We start from the raw sequence: 24810 nt of genomic DNA, 5'->3' as shown, positions 1-24810 counted from the left end.
TAATAGAACTAAAATCCAGATTTTGTGTTCAAACTTTATTATCCATTTTATTTTGTACACTTTTTCCATAAGATCAATCTTCTTACTTTGACATATTTGCTTAGCAGAAAGGATGCTTGTGATATTGTAGGCATGTCTTGTATAGGGAATAAGTTATTATATTTAATGGATATTTTCATTTTTAGAATGTGTTTTGGTGATTTTATGAAAAGAATTTTCCTGTGGTTTGAACAAAATAATGTAGCACTTTGGGGCAAAGATGCAAAAAAGTAGCCCTGCACTTGAGGCCAAGATACAGAAAATCTCCACAGCTACTGTAGCCTTGCCCTTGTTACTTTGGTAGACAGGAAGGAAGGTGATCCAGACACTGCAGAACACCATCATGCTGAATGTCAGGAACTTGGCTTCATTGAATGTGTCAGGCAGATTTCTGGCCAGGAAAGCTACAGTAAAGCTTGCCAGGGAAAGTGAGCCCAAATATCCCAGGACACAGTGGAAGGCAATAACTGAACCTTTGTTGCAGACAATCAATATATGGCCATGTTCAGCATGTACATCCTCATCAACAAATGGAGGAGAAGTTCCCATCCAGATTCCACAGAGAATCAGTTGGAATACAGTGCAGATGGGAATGATGAAGTTAGGTGCACCTGATGCCAGGGACCATCTCATTCTTCTATCTGGAACAGTGATCTTGAATGCTAGTACCACAGTAATTGTCTTAGCCAACACAGAAGATGCTGCCACAGTGAAAATAACTGAAAATGAGGTCTGCTGCAAGATACAGGTGGCCACATAGGGATGGCCAATATATAGCAAGGGACAGAGAAAACAAAATATGAGGGAGATGAGGAGGACATAGCTGAGAACTCGGTTATTGGCCTTAACTATGGGTGTATCTTGATGTTTCAAAAAGATAGCTAATGCAACAGCTGTAAGAGAAGAGAAACACAGAGCCAAGCCAGCCAGACACATTCCCAAGGGGTCTTCATAAGCCAGAAATGTCACAACTTTTTTGAGGCAGTGAGTTCGTTTTGCATTGCTGTACTGATCATCTGGACACTTCACACAATCATCCATATCTAGTATAGGAAGGGAAGTATTTTGAGTTTTAATTTTTCCCTAGTACTCATTAAACATGACACATTAATGAATTAGGAAGTCATAGCTAAATTTTATTTACATCTTGTGTTATATGAAAACTAAAGACCTTTGATGCATAGAATTTAATTATATTTTCTGTTGCCTTTCTTCTTAATGCAAAGGGTTTTTTATATTTATCTTACTTATCCATGAACATTTAAAAAAACAATAAATCAAACTCTACCCAATCCATATATTAGAATCCACATGTACTAAATTATGATTACAATATAATACCTAACAATCTTGAAAATATTTGTGCTTACATACATATTAGTAAATTCCTCTCCCCTCATCAAGGACTCTTATCATTGAGGCAGAGACTACTAGGGAAAAATAACAGCCCCTTAATATGTACATCTATTGTGCCACCAAGTACAATGGGTACATCTATTATAATACTCTGTCACTTAATGGCTCAGGAAAATTGCAGAAGAGTGGGATGGAAAGATTGTAAGAGCTAGGGGGTCAGGGAACTTGATGTGAGCCAGTGTCTCCTATAAATGTCACAAGCTACCGTCATAAAGTCTCACCAACATGATTGCTCAAAATTCAGGTGAACAAGTACAAAAACAATAGGCATGGCAAAGTGGATGGGGGAAAGACCATCAGGCCACAATGCTAGAAAGAGAGCTATAGGCATCTAAGAGCAGAATAAATTGTCTTTCCCAGAGTAAAGCACACCAACTGATTATTTTTGGAAAACAAAATGATCAACCCTGAAAACATACAAGTAATATTGCACAGACTGAAGATTTTGAATTTAGAAATGTATCTACATACCCCTACACATAAAACAAATACACATACCAACAATTAATGAGAAAAGAGGCTATAGGTTTGAAAGAGATTCTACGGGGCTTTATTGGAGGTGTTTGAGGAAAGATAGGGAATGGAGAGTGATATAATTGTATTATTATATCAAAAATAAAAAAGAAAAGAAACAGAAAAAATATCCATCACTGTCAAAGAATGAAGAAACAACATGAACAAATTCCCATCTAAGTTTCTACATGTCAAACAATTCCCATTTCGTTTTTGGGCTTCAATGTTTGAACTTATTTGGGCACATTATCTGCAAATTTTATAAATTTCTATGAGATTTGACAGTGCAATGCTCCCAAGGTTACAGTATTTATTGAGAAAACAACTAAATCTAGATAATATTCTATATCTCAAGGGCATGATTTTGAAAGATAGTACTAAATGATGCTGACAATTTGTGATTTATACCACAACATATTTCTTTTTCTTCCAATTGCATTGATACAACAGACCAAACTGAAAAGTGATGATTCCATTTCAGCACTGAGTCTATCTGTCAAAAAGTTTCTATTTGGCTTCAGCTTTTCAGTCCTCTCTGATATTGCTAAGGAGTGTCATCTAAACTGTTGATTAGGAGCATTATTATACTTTAATTTCTAATATTTTTTAAAATTAATTATAAAATGTTCTATTTATTTTTTTATTGAAAATATATTCTTCTCCTGTACAATACACGCTTACTATAGTTTCCCCTTCCTCCACTCCTCTCATGCTTTTCTAAGTAGGTGAAGGGGAATTAAAAAATCGAGTATAGAATCTTTGTATTTAACCAACACAAAAGTCAATATTTGACCAGTTAATTTGGAATATATATACATATATATATGTATATGTGTGTGTGTGTTTGTGTGTGTACCACTTCAATTAAACAATTTTTATTTTCTTTTTGTGCATTATTCTATTCAAGTAGTTTACTTTCTCACATTATTCACTGGGTTTTGTATTCAAAAATGTTTATTATTTTAGTGTAATTTTTAAAATCCTGCACTATAATTTTTTTGTAATCCTCAAGTTTAACTCATATAGAATCATTTACATGGTGATCTGGCTCTAAGTGAAACTGTCAGTTAAGTATTTAGCTATTTCTTATCACTGCTACACTTATTAATCCTACCTTTCTGTTACCTGATACACTACCAAAACGTTTTCAGTTTCTGTACCTCAAATTGGATTAATCACCCCCTTTAATTAAAAAAGTCTCTTTGATTTACTTGTTATGAATATTATAATAAACTCTGTTTCAGAGTTCAATATGATGGCATCCAAACTCACCTATGAAGTATAGTAAAACTGAAAATACAAGCTACCAATGATAATGTTTCTATATTTATACATTCTACATTTCTATTTAGCATGATCTACATTTGCACACAGTACAAAAAAGAGTGTTTCTAAAACATAGTATAATGCCACTGAACATCCATTCCTCGTTAGAAACACTGGGAAGGGGGAACTAGGAACATATGTATGTACAGTGTATAAGTTTTAAATAAAGTGAAAGATAGATACAACTTATTACAAAATGCTGACTATTAGGATGAAGATGAGCTGCAATAGTAACTGTTAGTGCTCTAAAGAAATGTGCAAAAGAAAATATTACATTCATGAGTTCTAGAATAATGACACAAAAATGCAGTTCAAAAGACAGAGTATATTATTTCAAATAGCAGTGATACTTATACTTTCAACTTCTTAGTGAGATTCATCTCTTCCATTTTCCCAAAGGACTTTTTGAGAACTATGTAAATATGAGAGAAAATAAGAAATCTGTTGATATAATTTCCTTACTTGTAATGTTGGAAATTTTATTATCTGGACATGGATTACAATCAAAACAACAGACAGCCTTCCCTTCCTGAGGTGATTTTCTGTGTCCAGGACTGCAGGGTCTACTGCATACAGAGGGTGGAATCTGAGGAAAATCAGATAAATTTTAGAGACAGATGAAAGTTGCAAAACTGCAGTGATTCACAACTTGGAGGCACTGAAAATTCTCTTTTTAAACACATATGTTACAAAGTAAAAACCCATTGTTTTTTATGACAAATATTATGAATGTATGGTGATTTAAGTTTTGTGAAACCCATAAGAGAGGAGAGAGGGAGAGAGACAGAGATACACACACACACACAGAGAGAGAGAGAGAGAGAGAGAGAGAGAGAGAGAGAGAGAGAGAGAGAGAGAGAGAAGGAAGAAAGAAAGAATATAGAGGGTGGAAGTGAGTCAATAAGTGAATAAATATCAAAACATTTTATCCCAATGATGAAGCATGCTGTTTTAGAATATTTGTGCTACATATAAATCATTTGAGTTAAGATGAAATTACCTGTCTAAAATCTGTGGCCCACTCTATTATTTCATCAGATATGTACAATTGTTGATGGCTTGGAAACTGTCCAGAAAACTTTCCTATTTTTACTTTAAGTCCAAAGTGTTTAAAATCTGTGATATAGAAAATGTCATACTCTGTATCCTGTTTTGTCTTTTGGTTCATATTCACCAGATCTCCAGGAGTATTAACAAATTCAATGTTCTTCAGATAAGAGAATATCTAAAATACATTTGTTATTTTAGTTTTAACTATACCTACACAGTAGGACAGAAAGTGTGAATTTTATAATGCTGGCAATTTTCATTTGCCTCTCCTAAAATGTAACTTTATTAGAAGTACTCAGTAGTAAATAAAAGAAATTACATACAAACATAAAGTACACTACACCTTAAAGTTAAAATTTTCTCACTGGTGTTGATACTCTAACATAGGCGCCCTAAATTATATGCTTATAGATCAGAGATGAATTCTCTATTTCTTCCTGGCAATATTGTTATTTGATCATAACCTAGGGAACTGTGTTCCATAATAGTTCAAAAAGTAGCAGTACTACTACTATGAACTGGAATCTATTTATTACGGTAAGGAGCAACTTTTTATTTTTTATTTTTTATTATTATTTTGCAATACAATTCAGTTCTACATATCAGGCACGGATTCCCTTGTTCTCCCCCCTCCCGCCCCCCTCACCTTCCCCCCAGCTCGCCCCCCATTCCCATCTCCTCCAGGGCAAAGCCTTCCCCACAGACTGAGATCAACCTGGTAGACTCAGTCTAGGCAGGTCCAGTCCCCTCCTCCCAGGCCGAGCCAAGCAACCCTGCATAGGCCCCAGGTTTCAAACAGCTGACTCATGCAATGAGCACAGGACCCGGTCCCACTGCCTGAATGCCTCCCAAACAGATCAGGCCAATCAACTGTCTAACCCACTCAGAGGGCCTGATCCAGTTGGTGACCCCTCAGCCATTGGTTCATAGTTCATGTGTTTCCATTTGTTTGACTATTTGTCACTGTGCTTTATCCAACCTTCGTCTCAACAACTCTCACTCATATAAACCCTCCTCATTCTAGCTAATTGGACTCCCAGAGATCCACCTGGGGCCTAGTCTTGGATCTCTGCATCCAGATCCCTCAGTAGTTGGATGAGTTTCTAGCATGACCATTAGGGTGTTTGGCCATCCCATCACCAGAGTAGGTCAGTTCGGGCTGTCTCTCGACCATTGCCAGCAGTCTGTTGTGGAGGTATCTTTGTGGATTTCTGTGGGCCTCTCTAGCACTTTGCTTCTTCCTATTCTCATGTGGTCTTCATTTACCATGGTCTCCTATTCTTTGTTCTCCCTCTCTGTTGTTGATCCAGCTGGGATCTCCCGCTACCCCAAGATCTCTTTCCCTCGACCCTTGCCCTTCACTACCCCCACTCATGTCCAGGCTGTTCATGTAGATCTCATTCCATTTCTCTGTCATTGGGTGATCCCCGTGTCTTTCTTGGGGTCCTCTTTTCCAGGTAGCATCCCTGGTGATGTGAGTAGCAGTCCAGTCATCCTTGTTCCACATCTAGTATCCTCCTATGAGTGAGTACATCCCATGTTTGTCTTTCTGAGTCTGGGTTACCTCACTCAGGATGATTTTTTCTAGATCCATCCGCTTGTGTGCAAACCTCATGATGTCCTTGTTTTTCTCTGCTGAGTAGTATTTCATTGTGTATATGTACCACATTTTTTTTATCCATTCTTCAGTTGAAGGTCATCTAGGTTGTTTCCATGTTCTGGCTATTACAAACAATGCTGATATGAACATAGCTGAACAAGTGCTCTTGTGGTGTGGTTGAGCATTCCTTGGGTATATGCCCAAGAGTGGTATAGCTGGATCTTGGGGGAGATGGATTCCCAATTTTCTAAGAAAGTGCCATATTGATTTCCAAAGTGGTTGTACAAGCTTGCATTCCCACCAGCAGTGGAGGAGAGTTCCCCTAGCTCCACATCCTCTCCAGCATAAGGTGTCTTCAGTGTTTTTGATCTTAGCCACTCTGACAGGCATAAGGTGGTATCTCAGAGTTGTTTTGATTTGCATTTCCCTGATGATTAGGGATGTTGAGCAATTCCTTAAATGTCTTTCGGCCATTTGAGTTTCCTCTGTTGAGAATTCTCTGTTTAGTTCTATAGCCCATTTCTTAATTGGACTGTTGGGCATTTTGATGTCTAATTTCTTGAGTTACTTATATATTCTGGATATCAGTCCTCTGTCAGATGTTGGGTTGGTGAAGATCTTTTCCCATTCTGTAGGTTGTCACTTTGCCTTGTTGACTGTATCCTTTGCTCTACAAAAGCTTCTCAGTTTCAAGAGGTCCCATTGATTGATTGTTTCTCTCAGTGTCTGTGCTACTGGTGTTCTATTTAGGAAGTGGTCTCCTATGCCAATGCATTCAAAACTACTTCCTACTTTCTCTTCTAGCAGGTTCAGGGTAGCTGGATTTATGTTGAGGTCCTTGATCCACTTGGACTTAAGATTTGTGCACGGTGATAGATATGGATCTATTTGCAGCCTTCTATATGTTGATATCCAGTTTTGCCAGCACCATTTGTTGAAGATGCTTTCTTTTTTCCATTGTGCACATTTGGCTTCTTTGTCAAAAATTATATGTTCATAGGTGTGTGGATTAATGTCAGGGTCTTCAATTCGGTTCCATTGGTCCAGATGTTGGTTTTGATGCCAGTACCAAGCTGTTTTTATTACTGTTGCTCTATAGTAGAGCTTGAAGTCAGGGATCATGATGCCTCCAGAGGTTGTGTTATTGTACAGGATTCTTTTGGCTATCCTGGGTTTTTTGTTTTTCCATATGAAGTTGAGTATTATTCTTTCCAGATCTGTGAAAAATTGTGTTGGTATTTTGATGGGGATTGCATTGAATCTGTAGAATGCTTATGGTAAGATTGCCATTTTTACTATGTTAGTCCTGCCTATCCATGAGCATGGGAGATCTTTCCATTTTCTGACATCTTCTTCAATTTCTTTTTTCAGGGACTTAAAGTTCTTGTCATATAGGTCCTTCACTTGCTTGGTTAGTGTTACCCCAAGGTATTTTATGTCATTTGTGGCTATAGTAAAGGGTGATGTATCTCTGATTTCCTTCTCTGCTTCTTTGTCCATTGTATATAGGAGGGCTACTGATTCTTTTGAGTTGATCTTGTATCCTGCTATGTTGCTGAAGGTGTATATGAGCTGTATCAGTTCCTTGGTGGAATCTTTGGGGTCGCTCAAGTATACTATCATGTCATCTGCAAATAGGGAAAGCTTCACTTCTTCCTTAAGGAGCAACTTTTTGATCATATGACTAAATTCATTTTCTCATCATTTAAGCATTCACAAAAAAATATTTTCCTTCCAAATTTTAAAAACATAAGATTAATGTTTGTATTTAAAATATTCTTAAAAAATTTCTTCACTTAGAATGTAAAATGCAGACTTGTACCAGTATCATCTGTAACAAAATTTATGACACTAACATGATCTTCATCACATGCATTGAAAGTGTCCAGAATTATATGCATCTGGAAGAATATTTTGTAGTTTGCCTACATTTAGAAAACTATGGTTCCCTTCAAGAAAGTCATCTCTATGACATACAGTGCTGTGGTATGGTCTGTATGTCAAATCTGTTGCTCTGATTGGTCAATAAATAAAACACTGATTGGCCAGTGGCCAGGCAGGAAGCATAGGCAGGACTAACAGGGAGGAGAACTGTGGGAAGTGGAAGGCTGAGTGAGAGAGACACTGCCAGCTGCCACAATGACAAGCAGCATGTGAAGATGCCAGTAAGCCATGAGCCATGTGGCAAGGTATAGATTTATAGAAATGGATTAATTTAAGATATAATAACAGTTAGCAAGAAGCCTTCCATGGCCATAGAGTTTGTAAGTAATATAAGTCTCTGTGTTTACTTGGTTGGGTCTGAGAGGCTGTGGGACTGGCGGGTGACAGAGATTTGTCCTGACTGTGGGCCAGGCAGGAAAACTCAAGCTACAATACAGGCTGTTCAGTGCAAGAATAATACCTGCCAGGAGTCCAATTCCAGTCCTTTTCCAGCATTCTCTGACCATATGTCTACTTGTTGCAGAAGCATCTCATGGAGTGAGTGGGCCACAGCATACACAGCGTTGTATAAGTTATAACTTGAGTCACTCATGGACATTCCAAACTGGTGCCTAAACAACCACTTTAATACATTTGTGGTAGAACAATTTTTCAGTTTCTTACAATTAGATGATGACAAAGAACAATTAAAATAAATCCACCATAGTCTAGCCAATGAAATTTCATTACTGTAATTTGAAGGGTGCATTCTCTGCATAAATTGTTTAAAACCAGATATCTCAGAATTTTGATGTGAATAAATGAGAGTCCCATGGGGTGAGTTAAGCAAGAAATGTCCTTTAATTGTGATTCTATTAAATTGTGACATACTGACCCAGATTCTGTTAACTGTTACAGAGTTCCATAGTATAAAGTTCAATTGTACAGTAGAGTCTTTGTCTCCATAAACAATCACAACTTTTGCTGAAGACATCATGATCTGGTGAAAGTACTTATCAGCCATTTTAAGGAATGATAAATTTCCGTGGACGATAATACTTACAAATGCTAAACAGACAATGTTCCTTTGAATCTCCTCTCTCAATTCAGAAAGAAACTGAATTCCGTGGTCATCATCTGAAATGATCACTCCCACCCAATTCCATCTGAAGTAAACCAGTAGGGACACCATGGCTAGTGGTAGAGATGTGTCCTTGGGAGCTATCTGGTAGAGATGAGGAAATTGTTCATGGACATTCAGGAGAGGTTGAAAATAACCATAGTAGAGCTGGAGGACATAGAACATAAGCATAAATGAAGAAGATATAATGAATAATGTTTGGTCTAAGACCTACATGTACTAAGCAAATGCTGGGGGTGTTAGAAAATGTGAATTCTTATCCTCATTATTAAAATCATATCCCATTTCTTGTGGTTGTCCAAAAACTACAAATAAACTAAGTTTTCTGGTAAAATGTTTCAGACTTCTGCTGTCTTTTTGTGACTAAGTTGTTATGCTTTCTGCAGAAAGTATCTGAGCATTTATTTTTGATAGAACTGAATAGATATAAACCCAGTCTCTGCCTTTTAACCTTTTTGGTACTCAGAAAGTCAACTTGAAGGAGACTATTTCATTAAAATTATCCCACCTCAACTCACCTCTGGAGTTCTAGACATGTACTGGAATGGTCCAAAATTTGCAGAAACTCCCCATGTTGGTCCTGCAAGTACAATTAAATATTTTCTCTGATTTTTGCAGTAGTAGTTAGGAAAGTTTTCACTTCTTTTTGTAGATAGACCATATTTATTCTTCTCCTCCATCATGTTACATTTGATGTTAACTAGCAGAGAAATGTTTGGTAAAATATGAGGGTTCCTATTGATTTCTTCCATGGCATAATAAAGAGAGAAAATCAAGTGGACATTCTTCGGTGTCAACCTGAAAACAGAGCACACTATTCATGAGAGATTAGGTTCCAATATGACAATTTTAAATCACACTCAATGTCAGAATAGTACTGAATTCTTGTCTGTTTTTTGTCTCTTTAGTAGGTCACATAAGTGCTATTTCTTTGATGTATGAGGATGTGATACCTGTGGGAGAATATTAAGATTCTCAAAGGCTTTTTTTTTTTTTTTGGTGACGGGGGTGGGAATTGAATTTCATACCAATGTGATTGATTCTTTTACTTTGAATTTTCTTAAAGTTTCAACCTATTTTGTATAACCTTCATAAAATGTATTTATGCCATCAGGGACTAGAAAATATTGTACTGGCTACCATTGAATCTGCTCATGCCATCATCTTGTACTTCTAACATTGAACATATGTGGAAAATAAATGGGTATTATCTGCTATTTGGAATGCTATACTTTTATACAAAGGCAGCACTGGACAAAGATATGTTTTTGTTAAGGATGTGAAGACTGGGTAGCCAAACCTTCCTGTTTCAAGAGCTCTGAAAAGGCTGAAGGATTAATAGGTAATGCAAATAGCATAATAATTCTTATATTCCCTCTTTCCTTTCACATACTTTCTTAGTTTCATTTTGTATTTGAGGATGTGCAATATTTAGTGATATAAGACTGGATATAACTATACTTACTTCCAGTGAGGAATGAATTACCTTCTCTATATGTGGACCCTTAGGTTGTACTGATGCCTTTCAACCTATATACTCAGCTTGGTATTACAGAACAGGTCCTGTGTTGAGTTGTTTAGACTTGTCCTGATATGTCCTGTGTAATCCACTTACTTTACCTTCTCACTTTCATTAAGGTATTTTGATTGAATGTAAATGTGTTGATATATTTCATATAGAGTTTGATCTTATTTAACAGTAGCATCTCATTTCAGTGTGTTTGTTGTTTATGAGTATTTTAGATAGTGCCTCATTCTGAGAGCTGCTAGTATCAATGGTTTTACTAGAGGCCCAAGAATATACAGCAGATGGCAATTCATAGTTCAAGTATCATCTCACCAGATAAATAATTCTCTGATGGCAGAACCTTTTCAGACACAGCTTAAAGGGCCACAGATTCTGGACACTGTTGCTTCTGTCTGTAATTTCACTTGTGCATAAATAGCTATGGTATCTCCCCAATACCTGAACTGTAATGTATAATTTCAACTGATGTGTATATGTAATCTCTTGATTCCATCTCAATATTATGGGCACATATATCTGTGGATGGTCAGGAAGATGGCTTCTCATTAAGTTGTATAATTTAAAAATACAGAAAATATATTAGGATATGCTGCATAAATAGATTATTATTCTAAAAGGATTATAAGACTCTTAGGCCCTGGTTTTTTTATCACTAGCTAGACTGACCTAAAAAAAACAGCAATTTCTTCTCAGTTCTAAGAGGAGTCACATACTTTTGGCTGATTTTTGGCCTCAGAGCAAATTCAAACTCGACTGATTGTTTCTGGAAATGAACCATAAGTTAAACATTATAGATATACACAAACAGAGAGTTACATGAGTCTAACCAAGGTTATTAATCACAAAGTAAACTAAAATACTATCCTAGTTTCTCTAGTCAGGCCTCATTGATAAGAGTCCAGTAGTCACTCCCTACTAAATTCTTTTGTAATTAACACTTTGTACAAACTTCTAACCTCAATTTATGAATAAAACTAAACTTTCAGCAAACTAATTGTTTATTGTTTAGGTCCCAAATAACAAGTAACAATTAACCAAGTCATGAAGGAAACAGCTTTATGTGGAAAAAATTTCAAAATTAGCAAGGGCTACAGAAAATGGTCTGGCTTCACAGCCTTCTATATAGAATTACAAGTCCCTTTCTTGTTATTAGGGGTTACAAAGAGAACAATGATATAGATATATAGGATATAGATACAATAGGATAAAAGGGTAGATTTCTGAGCCTACTTTTATTTTTTTATGATATTATTACTATGACTATTATGCATATACTATGCAAACAAATTAGCATATATATATATGAATATATGTACATATGCATTTGTCCATACATTTTATTACATGCAAATGATAGACCCTATCCTAAGATGTGGAATATGCATAAAGTCTACTCTTCCCTACTGAATCTCTGTGTATAATTTTCTTGCCTATTCATCACACTGTCTTCATCTGTTTCTTCAGCTGACTCTTCATCATCTTCTGATTCATGCCATTACTTTTCTGTTCCAATGATGAGAGTGATATTCCTTCTCCTGGCTTTCCTTTGAAAATACAATGGCTTCTACCATAAGAATAAACATCTGCTAGTCCTATAATTTTGTATTAATCAGTTCTTTTCTGTTCCTTCATCTCTTTTTTTCCATAGTGCCTACATGAAGTTGAAGGATTAAAAGCAGAACCCTGAGAGTCACTGAGATGCACTTGGTAAATGAATTCTTAGATGCTGGTCAGAATGCCTAGCCACAACATAACAGGAAAAGTAGTTGAATAGAAGATTCAGGATACTTTCAAAGGCCCTACTCTTGTGAGCTTCTTAGGAGTCATGCCTATAGCATTCTTCTTCCTAGTTCATGGCTGGAAAACACAAAGCTTCTCAACTTTCTGGACAACAAATACTAAATATATTAGCAAATTGATGAATGAATGTTTCAAAAAATGTCTTCACTGAAGTTTGGTGGAAGGTACAGACAACCTCAGATAAGGAAAGGGAAATTTTCACATTGTTAATTCAAAGGTTTAAGGAAGGAGAGCTGATGGATCCACCCAGGCACAATGAGTGTACTACAAAATGAGAATTGCCATGTTATTTATGGGTGATTACAGTTGTTAAGAAGCTCTATCTGTCAAGTGTAAGTCTGACTGACAATCTGCTGTGGTGGAAGGGGTCCTTTTTTATTTTGCAATACAATTCAGTTCTACATATCAGCCACGGATTCCCTTGTTCTCCCCCCTCCCGCCCACCTCACCTTCCCCCCAGCCTACCCCACATTCCCACCTCCTCAAGGGCAAAGCCTACCCTGCGGACTGAGATCAACCTGGTAGACTCAGTCCAGGTAGGTCTAGTCCCCTCCTCCCAGGCCGAGCCAAGCAACCCTGCATAGGCCCCAGGTTTCAAACAGCCAACTCATGCAATGAGCACAGGACCAGTTCCCACTGCCTGGATGCCTCCCAAACAGATCAAGCCAATCAACTGTCTCACTCATTCAGAGGCCCTGATCCAGTTGGGGACCCCTCAGTCATTGGTTCATAGTCCATGTGTTTCCATTCGCATGGCTATTTGTCCCTGTGTTTTATCCAAACTTTGTCTCAACAATTCTCGCTGAGCCTAATTTTAAAGAGCAATAACTTGTTTAAAATGTTTTACATTGGTATAGATTTTAGTCCATTGATACAAGTTTAACCTTAATTTTGTTATACTGTATATATGTGCATATATATATATATATATATATATATATATATATATATATATATATTCTCATTTGAGGTATTATGTTTATGTAACTCATTTAGATTGTAAAGGATAATTAAGAAATACAGATTAATAATTAGTCTTCTATGATACTTAAACTTGTAACATGTTAGTTAAGTCTTCTAGGCATATATAGATATATTTCAGATAAATAGGTAATCTTCAAATACTTCAAAGACCTACAGAATATGACATTTAAAATGTTTTAAAAATTTAGACTTTCTAGACAATGAGACATATCTGCTCCTGGCAGCACCGATTTACTTCAGAGAGGTGGATGGACATCAAAGACACTCCATATGGAATTTATCTTCACCTTGGCAAAAATAGCCATTTGGGCAAGAAACTGTTCTTGCCTGGACTGCTTTATTGACTGGACATGCAGGACCCATAGAAAGATGACCACTGAACTTTGCTTGGCAAAATGGTCCTTCAGGTTCCTGCTTCGCAGGGGACACTGCCAGACATTCTACAGGACAATGAGAAAAATGACCGAGCGGCTCTAGCCCTGTGGGCTGAAGAAAGATGCCCCAACTTTCCAAAGAACATTAGGTGACTGTCCAGGTTGCCAGTTGTCTCTGTCTATCCTGCAAGACTACCAAAATTGCTTGCATCCTTCTCCTGTTTCTCAGGTAATATTATATCCTTCTGAGGTCTTTGATATATTTGAAGCTAGATAGTTACAATTTTCCTTAGTTATGACAAAAGATAAGTTAGATATAAAACCTTTAACTCACAAGTATAAGATAGGATATCTTCTTTAATTTTGCCATATACAAATAGATTAGATATTATAAATAGACTAAACAATGTAACTATAATTCTTGTTTGATAATTATTTTGTTATCTGTAATTTTACTATGTGAAAGTTAAAACTTTCCTTTTTGAAAAAAAAAGGAAAAGGGAAGTGCTGTGGATATTGTTCTGTATATATAAAATGCTGATTGGCCAGTAGCTAGGCAGGAAGCATAGACGTGACAAGCAGAGAGGAGAATTCTGGGAAGTGGAAGGCTGAGTCAGAGAGATGCTACCAGCCACCGCCATGAGAAGATGTTAAGATACCGGTAAGCCACGAGCCATGTGGCAACTTATAGATTAATAGAAATGGGTTAATTTAAGATATAAGAACAGTTAACAAGAAGCCTGAGCCATTAGGTCAAACAGTTTAAAAAATATAAGCGTCTGTGTGTTTATTTTATAAGTGGGCTGTCAGACTGCTGGGTCTTGGCGAGACCCTGAGAGAAAACTCTCTAGCTATAGGACAAAGAAATATATTTTTATATTTGGGACCTATGCATTGCCATGGTAAATGGATCTGCTATGACCTTCAGATGCAGATTTTGTAACTTTACTTTTTATTGCAAAAAGCCTCGAGTTAAACATGTATATAGCTGTGTAAGACAAAGAGAGCAAGAGAATTGCAACTTGATATAGATTTGAAGCTGTGGAGAAATAAAAGCATGACTCTCATATCCTATATGTGAGTTTCATTCTCTCAAATAGATAGAAACTTATTCTTAAAGACCCTCAGATAAAAAAGTTTCTTAAAATCCCACTAGTCTGAAGGCATTCTACTTACAACCCTGGAGCAGTTCTTGGAGCTGGATTCACAGGTTGTGTTAGCATCATCCATATTTTCTGTGTTGCTTTAGACTGAATACATATTCAAGTAACTAGACATTCAAGTAACTAGCATGGAATTGATTGAATGATTATTTTTCTCATAATTTTTTAATGCCTGTGTTTGAATCTTTTTTTTTTTAGCTTTGTCATATTCTTTTATTTCTTACAATTATCTCTTTCAGAAAGACTTGAAGTTAAGTCACATTGTCTAGGCCCTTGCCATTCCACTGGAGATGGGTATGCATTATTAAAATTGAATTCTCCCACACCTATGGACATCTATTTTATGATAAAGAGGCCAGAAATACACTGTGGAAAACTAAACATCTTTAATAAATGGTGCTAGCCAAACTGAATGGATACATGGAGAAGAACATAAATTTATCTATACTTATAACCCAGCACAAAACTCAAATCCAAGTGGATAGAAGACCTCAGTTTAAGACCAGATATGCTAGCTCTCTTAAAAGAGAAAATTGAGGAATAGTCTTGAACTCATGGTTACCATAAAAGTTTTTTTTTTTTTTCTGAACAGAACACTGATAGCAAAGGCACCGAAATAGCAATATGTAAATGAGACCTCATGAAACTGAAAACCTTTTGTATGGCAAAAAAAACCCAAATCAAAACAAAAACACCTACCATCATTACGACAGAGTGGCAGATTGGAAAATGAGAAAAGATCCTTACTTATCAGGGTACCTATATCAAATGTACTTTGAAAGTTTATCCAATTATATACAGCATGACCAACATCAATCAAACAAATTATAGTTTATGCTGCAAGAATGCATACTAATGGGAAGACTCACCCATTGCTTGTGAGAATGTAAACTTGTAGAGCATTATAAAGATCAGTGCAGGAGTTCCTCAGGAAGCTTTGTATAGTTTTACTTCAAGATCCAGATATCTGACCTGTCTTAGTCAAGGTTTCTAATGCTGCAGTGAAACACCATCACCAAAAAGGAAACTAATAGGGAAAGAGTATATTTGCCATATACATCCATATCCCTGTTCATAAAAGAAGAAAGTCAGGACAGGAATTCCAACAGAGTTAGAAACTGGAGAAAGGAGCTGTTGAAGAAGCCATAGAGGAGTACTACTTATTGGCTTTTTTCTCATGGTTTGTTCAGCCTGCTTTCTTATAGACCCAGGACCGTGAGCCCAGAGATGGCACAACTCACAATGGGCTGGGTCCTCCCCCATCAATCCCTAATTAAGAAAAGTTTTCACAGACATGCCCACAACCAATATCATGGAGATACTATCTTAACTGAGTGTACCTCATCTTAGATGACTTTAGCTTGTGTCTAGTTGACATAAATTTTTAGCATTCCACTCTTGTTCATACACCCAAAAGACTGTGCTTCCTATTATAGAGACATTTTTTGGCCCATGTTCATAGGATGGAAATCTAAAATAGTGTAACATTCCTAACATGCATTTATGAAGGCAACCTGAATGAAACTGAGAAATAGCAGTTGAGATCAAGCACCAACTATATAGACAGGACTTATAAACACAGGAAGCTTATGACACCAAGAATGGGTTACATTTTATTGAATAGTTAGCCAAATCAGCCCCAAAGGGACCTTCCAAAAGCACAGGCTGCTACCAAGGCTATAGGCTCCTCTTTATAAACTGGGGATAAGGCCCTATGGCTGAAGATAACACCTACACAATTGAGTAAAGATGAAGAAATCAAGTTGTTGTTGCCTTCCTAGAGTGTTTATGTCTGCTAACTACTGCTCATAGTACTCAAAGTTCTCTGAAAAACAAGCAAGGTAAACACAAACCTAAACATCTACAATGGTGACTGCCTGCAAGATGTGCTAGTGAAACAGTGGCATGAAGCTGGTGGGAGTAACCAAATAATAAATGATTTGGTTTAGGTCCATTCCAAGGGATCAAATACATGTATGACACTGCAATGCTGGTTAAGAACCTCACAATAGATAGGACAGGGACCTAGGGGAAAAACTAAAGACAATTACTCTGGTAAAGGACATAAAATGAATCCTAATTTCATTTGAATATGGTGATTGCTCTGTTCCTTACACAGACATTGTCAGAAAAGTTTCATCCTCCAGCATATATAGATATGTACCAAGATCCACAGCTGTACAATGTACACAGAATGAGAGACCTTGCACCACTTTTATATGTGATGTCTCCAACAAATGCAGCAACACATCCCACAAGGCTCAAGGATCTCCACGGCAGAAGAGATGGAAAGATTTGTAAGAGCTAGAGTGGACTGAGAACACAAAATAAATATGGCGTACTATGCACATGACCTCACAGAAGCTTAGGCAGTATACACAAGACCTGCACACATCAATGCCAGATGGAGTCCATTTGCTCAGTGGAAAATTGGACAAAAGCTCCTATCGTGAACTCAGAAGACATCTCCCATCAATATCTACTTGCAAACAGAAATTTAGTTCTCTCCAAAAGAGTGTCCCTGGGGACACAAACCACCCTTTGGGGCTGGCCCAAAGGGCAGTATATGGCCAAAAGAATATAAACTCAATGGTATCTGTGAGACTTCATTGTATAATAATATATTTTTCACGACTTTAAAATTAGTTATCCTTAAGGTCCATTGGATTTGTATTATGTCTTCCAGTTTTGTGTTTTTATGGGATTCCTGGGCGTAAGAATGTGTGTCTCTTATTATTTATTTGTGCATCTCATTCTTTTTATTTCTTCTGTTTGTCTGATTGTGTTACCTATTCTGATTTGTTTGTTTTTATTTTATCATATTTTCTATTATTTAGAAGAGTCTTGTTTTTCATCAAGAGAAAGAAAGGGTGTGGGTTCAGATAGGAGGGGCAGTGCACGGATCTCAGAGGAGTTGGGGGAATGAAAAGTATAATCAGAATATAATGTATGAAAAATAAATTTTCAAAAAAAATGCAGGGGATATAAGTTTGATACATGCTGTAATGTAGATAGCACTGCGAAAATATTATATTAGGTTAAAAAAACATAAAAGATTATCTCATTCATATGAAAAGCCCAACTGGAACTTTATAGGATAGAATGTAGATTCAGGAATAGGTAGGAATGAGGGGATAAAATGATGGCAGCTGAGCAGTACAGTATTCATGATTCCTAGTGAAATGTTCTATATATTTTGAACATGACTGTGGTGATGGATGCACACATCTGTACTACATTTTGTTCATTCTTTTAAACAAGTAGACCATAAAATATATCTTCACAGAAACAAAAACAAATGCCTAAAACAAATTAGCTATTTTACATTTGTGTTTTTTCCCCCTTTGGAATCATAGTCCAATTTAAATTAACAATTTTATTATTTAATAACTTTATATTGAGAGTTTTCTATATAAAATCTTCAAAGGTTTATTGCTTTGCATTTCAAAAAGTATCCACTGCTACCTTGTGCCATCATCAATGATGCTACATTTTCTCATTTGCTTGGGAGGCCTCTACTTATGAGTTGTTCTTTTTCTTTTTAACCTTAAAAAACCTGGAGTTTATGAGATAAGGTTTTCCTTTGGGACGCAGCACATTATCTATGAAAGTGAAGTGGCATTGTGAACTTTATAACTTATATGTTCTATTGAGTCACAAGCCCCCTACCATTCTGTAAAAAAATCACTATATTTAGAAAGGAGAAAGGAACTTACTCCAATGTTTTCTCCACACAGATGACTAGAAATTAAAACAATATTGGCAAATTGATAGATAACTGAAAGATGGAAGCCAGTTTTTAATTTTTTTAAGATTATCACACTTTGATGGTTAAACATTTTCCAGTGGAAGCCATTTTTTCAAGATAAATTGGACGGTACATGTTAGACCTGTGATGCTTTAAAAAAAAAGAGACAAAGTAGGGTAGTTGGAGAAAGAGGCATGGATCTTAGGAAGTTGTTGGAAGGGTGTGAATATGATCATAATGCATTTCATACAACCCTCAACTTAGTAATAAATTTTAGATATGTAACACAGTTGGTGTAGTTATGTGAGAAAATAAGTGAATCTTTCCTGCATTGTTCAGGTAGGCTCACAGTTTGGAGATTTGACTCAATCTGAATGGAGATTGATTGATTGCTTTGGTTCCGTCTCATCACTATACATCCATATGTATAGGAAATATGTATGACTAAAATATTTACAACATTGTTTGGACAAATAGTAGAAAATTATAGGCAAAATTGTGATCCTAACTCCAGTGGAGGGTACACATACCAATAACTTAGTTTCCTGTTATATACAAACAATGCTGAACTGAAGATCATGATATACAGTACAAGCATTTGTGTATCCCTCACATTTAGTCTCCACCAACATTGGAAATATACAGAATATATACATATAATAACCTTACTTTTCTTTCTTATGTCAATCAAATTCCAAGTTATAAAGAATAAAGGATGCCACAAGAAGAATCCTTTTCTCAGTCATAGAGAAATTCTGATTATGAATGTCAACCGAGGAATTGGAATAATTGAAATTTAGTTTGTTAAATAACACATTTAAGTGCTCAATCAAATAAGTGTTTTAAAATGACCAGGAACTGTATAAATAAACAATCCTACTGACAATTTACATCTGATGACAGCTATGATGATCCATAGAATTTACCTAATTAATGGAACATACTATTCATTTTTTACTTTAAAGTGAATACATATACAATTAATTTATATTAAATTCTCTAACTTGCCACAAGTAAGTTCCTGATGTTCTACAAAGCACATGAAAACAAATGACTGGACTATCACTTCTCCTCTATGTTCACTGTGATGGTATAGGACATTAGTAGTAGCAATAGTCTGACAAAATATGTATGAAATTGTGTTTTCCATTAAAATCCATGTGCAGGTTTCCTTAGCCATGCTATTCACATATAGCTAAACAATAACCTTAAAGATTTTACTAATAGGTACATAGGAAGAACGTCTCTTTGTAATATCAATTTATATTTCCAAAGAAGAGTCTTATTTGAGATGATGAATATGTGTTTAGTTTTGCTGAATCTCATTCATCCTGGCCATGTTTCAGAATTTCATATTTTATTCATAATGATCTAAATTATATATTTATTTATTTAGATAATAAACCATGTAGGTGCATAAATAATAACATATTTTACTTCTATAAATTCATTTGCTTTACAAATGTGCTATCTTCTTTCTAATCATGGTAGAACCATGTAAATAATACTTAGAAAATCATATTGAATAGCCATAAAACAAAACTGCGATTTAATCACAATACAGGAAGAGAAACATACAGTAATCTGGAAACACGTTTGCTATATAATAAATAAGACTTAATATCTATTTCGATACAAAATATCTTGTCTGTAATGAGGATACAAGTATATGAAGAAAATTCAGGATATTGTCAGAACCATTGTTTAAGAAGTGAGACATTTATGCCTCCATGAGAAAGTTTCTATACTAATCGATTACTTTGTATTAGTAAAAATCCAGACAAAGGGGTCTAAGAAGAAAACATTTGCCTTGCCATTTTCTTTATTACTCATAAGAGGAGAAATTAAAACATTTCTCTGGACCTTGCTCATCTTGTGTCATGTAAATATATAAGCATAGATGTAGAATGATTCTGCAATTTCAAGTTCCAGAATTTCAGACATAAAATTCCCCATCATTTTAAAATAGGAGGTCACTTCACTGAGACATATTAATTCATTAGCTGGTGAAATTTGAGTGAGTGAAATGAATTAAAAACATCCTCTCCATGACTTTCAAGGCACAGCCTGACTGCAATGTGGAGATAATCATAGGCTTATGGAAGACATGATATAGGTATTGGTGAACATTTTTTTTGTTCAAATTCTACTCAAATTGCCCTCATTCTTCCTCATTTGTATCTGATCATTTGGATGTCTGGGTCATCTTCTCCACATTCCATATTACCATGAAAATTATTTTTATAATTATTATATGATCACTTGCTCATTGCTCCAAATTCTCCTTGAAACCTAAGAATATTTTTGATAAACAGATGAATGATCAACACATAGTAAAACACATTGTTTTACTTCTTCTATGGTTTTTAAATTCTTCTGAAAATTTTCTATTTTGTAATACAGCCACAAACTTTCTTCTCTGTGTAGAATTTCATACTAAGATATGCTATCAAAAACTGAACATAACCTTTATCTAAAACTGAAAACTGTGATAATTCTCAAACATATACAATGCCACACCTAGAGATGTGTTTTTACCCAAATTTAGAATGTTATTGTTTTTTTTTCCGTTTTTCGAGACAGGGTTTCTCTGTGTAGCTTTGCGCCTTTCCTGGGACTCGCTTGGTAGCCCAGGCTGGCCTCGAACTCACAGAAATCCGCCTGGCTCTGCCTCCCGAGTGCTGGGATTAAAGGCGTGCGCCACCACCGCCCGGCCTAGAATGTTATTTTTGATAACTTCTCTATCAAACTCCAAGAGACATTGTAACAATTTCCTCAGCTGAAATATCAAGCAATATCCTCATTGATGAAGGAAAATTATGGTCAAAAATATAAATCAATTATTGTGTAGTGTACTCATCTTGCAATAAACAAATTTATTTTATATAATTAGGGAAAGGGGAGAAGGAGATTCAAATGTGGAGTAAAATTAATAAATGAAAGCATATGTAGCAATATGAAATATGACAATTTATAATCAATAAATGGACTTCATCCCTGAGAAATTTGGATGAATTTATTACCTTAGTACTTCTCTCTCAAATGTTAGCAGGTACCGCAGACAACACCTTATATTCTAGCACATTTAAAGTAAAATAGTAAATCATTGCTTGCAGGGGCACCCTCTATTCTAGCAATGAACAAACTGACTACTGGGGCACTCTAATTGAATGATTCATGTGGTTCTAACCTAGAACTTTGAAAAAAGTTCTGACATGGTTTATTCAACAAAAATGCGGCTGTGCATATGTAACCGACTGAGGAGGAAAAGGTGGCACAAAACTATCATAGGGAACAGATACTGATTTTCCACACCTGATTTCAGTGGCAGGAGTCAAAGAATACAACAGTTGTAAAATTATGACAAATAGATTATTTGAACAATATCTCTGCACCTTTTTAATATATTTAACTAAAAGTCAGGGCAAATATACCAAGGTCCACTGTGTAGGAATTTGGCATTTTGTGCAGATGAAAACACACACACACACACACACACACACACACACAAAAAAAAAAAAAACAGTAGAAGGCAAAAGAAAGACCACTTTATTGTAGCCTCTATGAAATAAACTAAGAGCAGTGTTTAGTACTATGTTTGTTAGGGACATCACATGATACCAGTTGGGAATTGTCATATTAAAGGACTGTCTCTAAAAGCAAAGTTGACAGCATGGATCAATCAATCAGCTTCCAGTCTAGAATCTGTGTCTTGAGAAATGCAAAGAAGTTAACAGGGTGGTGGTGGCACACGCCTTTAATCCTAGCACTCGGGGGCAGAGGCAGTCAGATATCTCTGAGTTCGAGGCCAGCCTGGGCTACAGAATGAGTTCCAGGACAGGCTCCAAAGCTACACAGAGAAACCCTGTCTCAAAAAACCAAAAGGAGAGAGAGAGAGAGAGAGAGAGAGAGAGAGAGAGAGAGAGAGAGAGAGAGAGAGAAGAGAGAGAGGAATACAAAAAAATTAACTCCTGTACCATAAGAAACAGGACAATAACCTTCATTAAATATGAAATAAATTTGGGTAATGTCCTAAAAGAGGGAGAACAAGACAGAAAGAAGACACACAGAATAATGGTCTAACTATCCGCAGCCCTAGAATGTATCATCTACCATGATAAACAAAAATTAATAAGTGAAAGAGGCACTTACTGCTTATCAAGATTTCCACTGAAATAATCATTTTTCATGTTTCCGTTCTCTGTATAAATGAAAAAGGAACAATCAATGTCTTTATCTCCTTCTGGGTTTTCCTTGTCTTTAATTCTGAAAAAGCACACAGGGTCAGACAAACTGCAAAGAAGTAAGGCAGGCTTCAGGACCAGGAAGACAAAGAGCAAAGACAACATCTTTGTAATGTAGCTGAGGAGAGAGCCTGAGCAAAGTGCAGCATGAAGAGTCATGGAGAAATCCTTACATCAATTATGCATGAACACATCCAGGTGTCTCTTTTTATTATTAAATTTACTGCAAAGGAGTGAAGTACTTTTCAAAAAACTCTGTAATTTTCTTTTGAGTACACTGTTTGTCTCTGTGGGTTTCATAATCACTCTCTGGCCTGTGGCTCTGCATATGAGTTCCTAAGTCCAGGGGATAACTAAGAGATAGTAATTTCATTTATGATAATTCTTCTGCTCCATATCCCTTATGATTAGATCTATGTAATTGGACATGAAGTTTACAGACACAATTCCTCTTAGGCAAATTTCCTAACAAGCTCTGATTACCATTTATAGTAGTTGACTTGGATTATATCAAATATTCCATTTTGACACAAATGATTTTTGTGTCAAAAACAGTTCCTCACAGACAGAGCTTATTACAGACATACAGGAAATATGGCCTGCAATGTTCATGGTAGGAAGAAGTATCTTTACTGTCTGTTTGTATGAGTATATTCTTTGCCTGCTTGAATGCTGTTTTGTCTGTCTGTCTGTCTGAGAAGCTTCTGCATGTCAAAGGAAAATGTCATTCAGACAATGAAGTAGCCTGCAGAATGAGAAAGAGGAAACTCAAATGGCTGAGAAACACTTAAAGAAAAGTTCACCACCATTAGCAGTCATATGATTACAAATCCAGTCTACACTGAGATTTCATCTTACAACTGTCCAAATGGCAAAGATCCACAACTCAAGGGAAAGTAGAGCTGGCAGGAATGTGAAGTAAGAACACTCGTACATTGCAGATAGGAGTGCAAAGTCACAGAGTCACTATGAAAATCAGTGCGGCAGTTTGTCTAGAAGATGGCAATCAGTCTACATCAAGGTCTAGCTAAACCATGCTTGGGCATATATCCAAATGATATTTATCCTACCACAGAAACACTTGCTCATTTATGCTCCTTGTTACTCCATTAATAATAGTCAGAATTTAAAAACCAACATAGATTCTCCTAAACAGAAGAATAGATAAAGGAAATGTGGAACATTTCTACAATGGAGTACTATTCAGCTGATAAAACAGTGATATCATGAACTTTGAAGGAAAATGAGTGGAATGAGAAAAAAACATACCAAGTGAGGTATTCTAGAATGAGAGAGATAAATATTGCATATATTTGCTTATATATGGATATTAGCAGTGAAGTCATTGATAACAAAGCTACACTTGATAGAACCACAGAGATTATGTGTAGGATGAGGGACTGGAGGAAATAGTTAGATATCATTAGGAAAGTAATTTTGAGTAGACAATTAGGGATGGCTAAGTGTAGTGGGCTAGAATGGGAGGATCAAGTGGAGAAAGGAAAGGGGAAGAGGTTATGGGAGAGAATATGGACAGAAATATCTAAAATCAATGGCTATTTGAAGGTTAGTATAGAACCCTATTACAGTTTAAACTTCCTCAAATACATATGTACATAAAGGTATTTTAAAGAATTTGTCAATATTACAGTACACAGAGTGTTGACAGTGTACTGTAAATTCTAAACAGTCTTAGTAAATAAGAAACACGGAGCCAAATACAGAGTTAAATAGCCAAAGAGATCAGAGAGTCACAACTACCTTACCTTTTTTTGTTTGGTTTTTCGAGACAGGGTTTCTCTGTGTAGCTTTGTGCCTTTCCTGGCACTCACTGTAGCCCAGTCTGGCCTTGAACTCACAGAGATCTGCTTGCCTCTGCCTCCTGAGTGCTTGGATTAAAGGAGTGCGCCACCACTGACCAGCAAAACTACCTTATCTTACCACCTCGCTGTCATAGCTTC

General features: G+C 36.1%; 1 protein-coding gene across 1 annotated transcript; it reads right to left on the bottom strand.

Annotated features, from left to right (window-relative positions):
• Window positions 1–162: 162 nt before the first annotated feature.
• Window positions 163–22957, bottom strand: LOC128094099 (vomeronasal type-2 receptor 116-like). The gene is made up of 6 exons (XM_052712198.1): window positions 22758–22957; window positions 9527–9806; window positions 8349–9155; window positions 4295–4519; window positions 3757–3880; window positions 163–1082 (listed from the first exon to the last, which is right to left on the bottom strand). Exons 1-6 carry the CDS (start codon window positions 22952–22954, stop codon window positions 163–165), a joined length of 2553 nt encoding a protein of 850 aa, XP_052568158.1. The 5' UTR covers window positions 22955–22957.
• Between the last annotated feature and the right edge of the window lie 1853 nt (window positions 22958–24810).

This window comes from Peromyscus californicus, unplaced genomic scaffold (assembly GCF_007827085.1).
Source record: "Peromyscus californicus insignis strain IS unplaced genomic scaffold, ASM782708v3 Scaffold_4__1_contigs__length_199733344, whole genome shotgun sequence".
NCBI classification, from domain to species: domain Eukaryota; kingdom Metazoa; phylum Chordata; class Mammalia; order Rodentia; family Cricetidae; genus Peromyscus; species Peromyscus californicus.
This window is presented reverse-complemented; position numbering and strand designations above follow the sequence as displayed.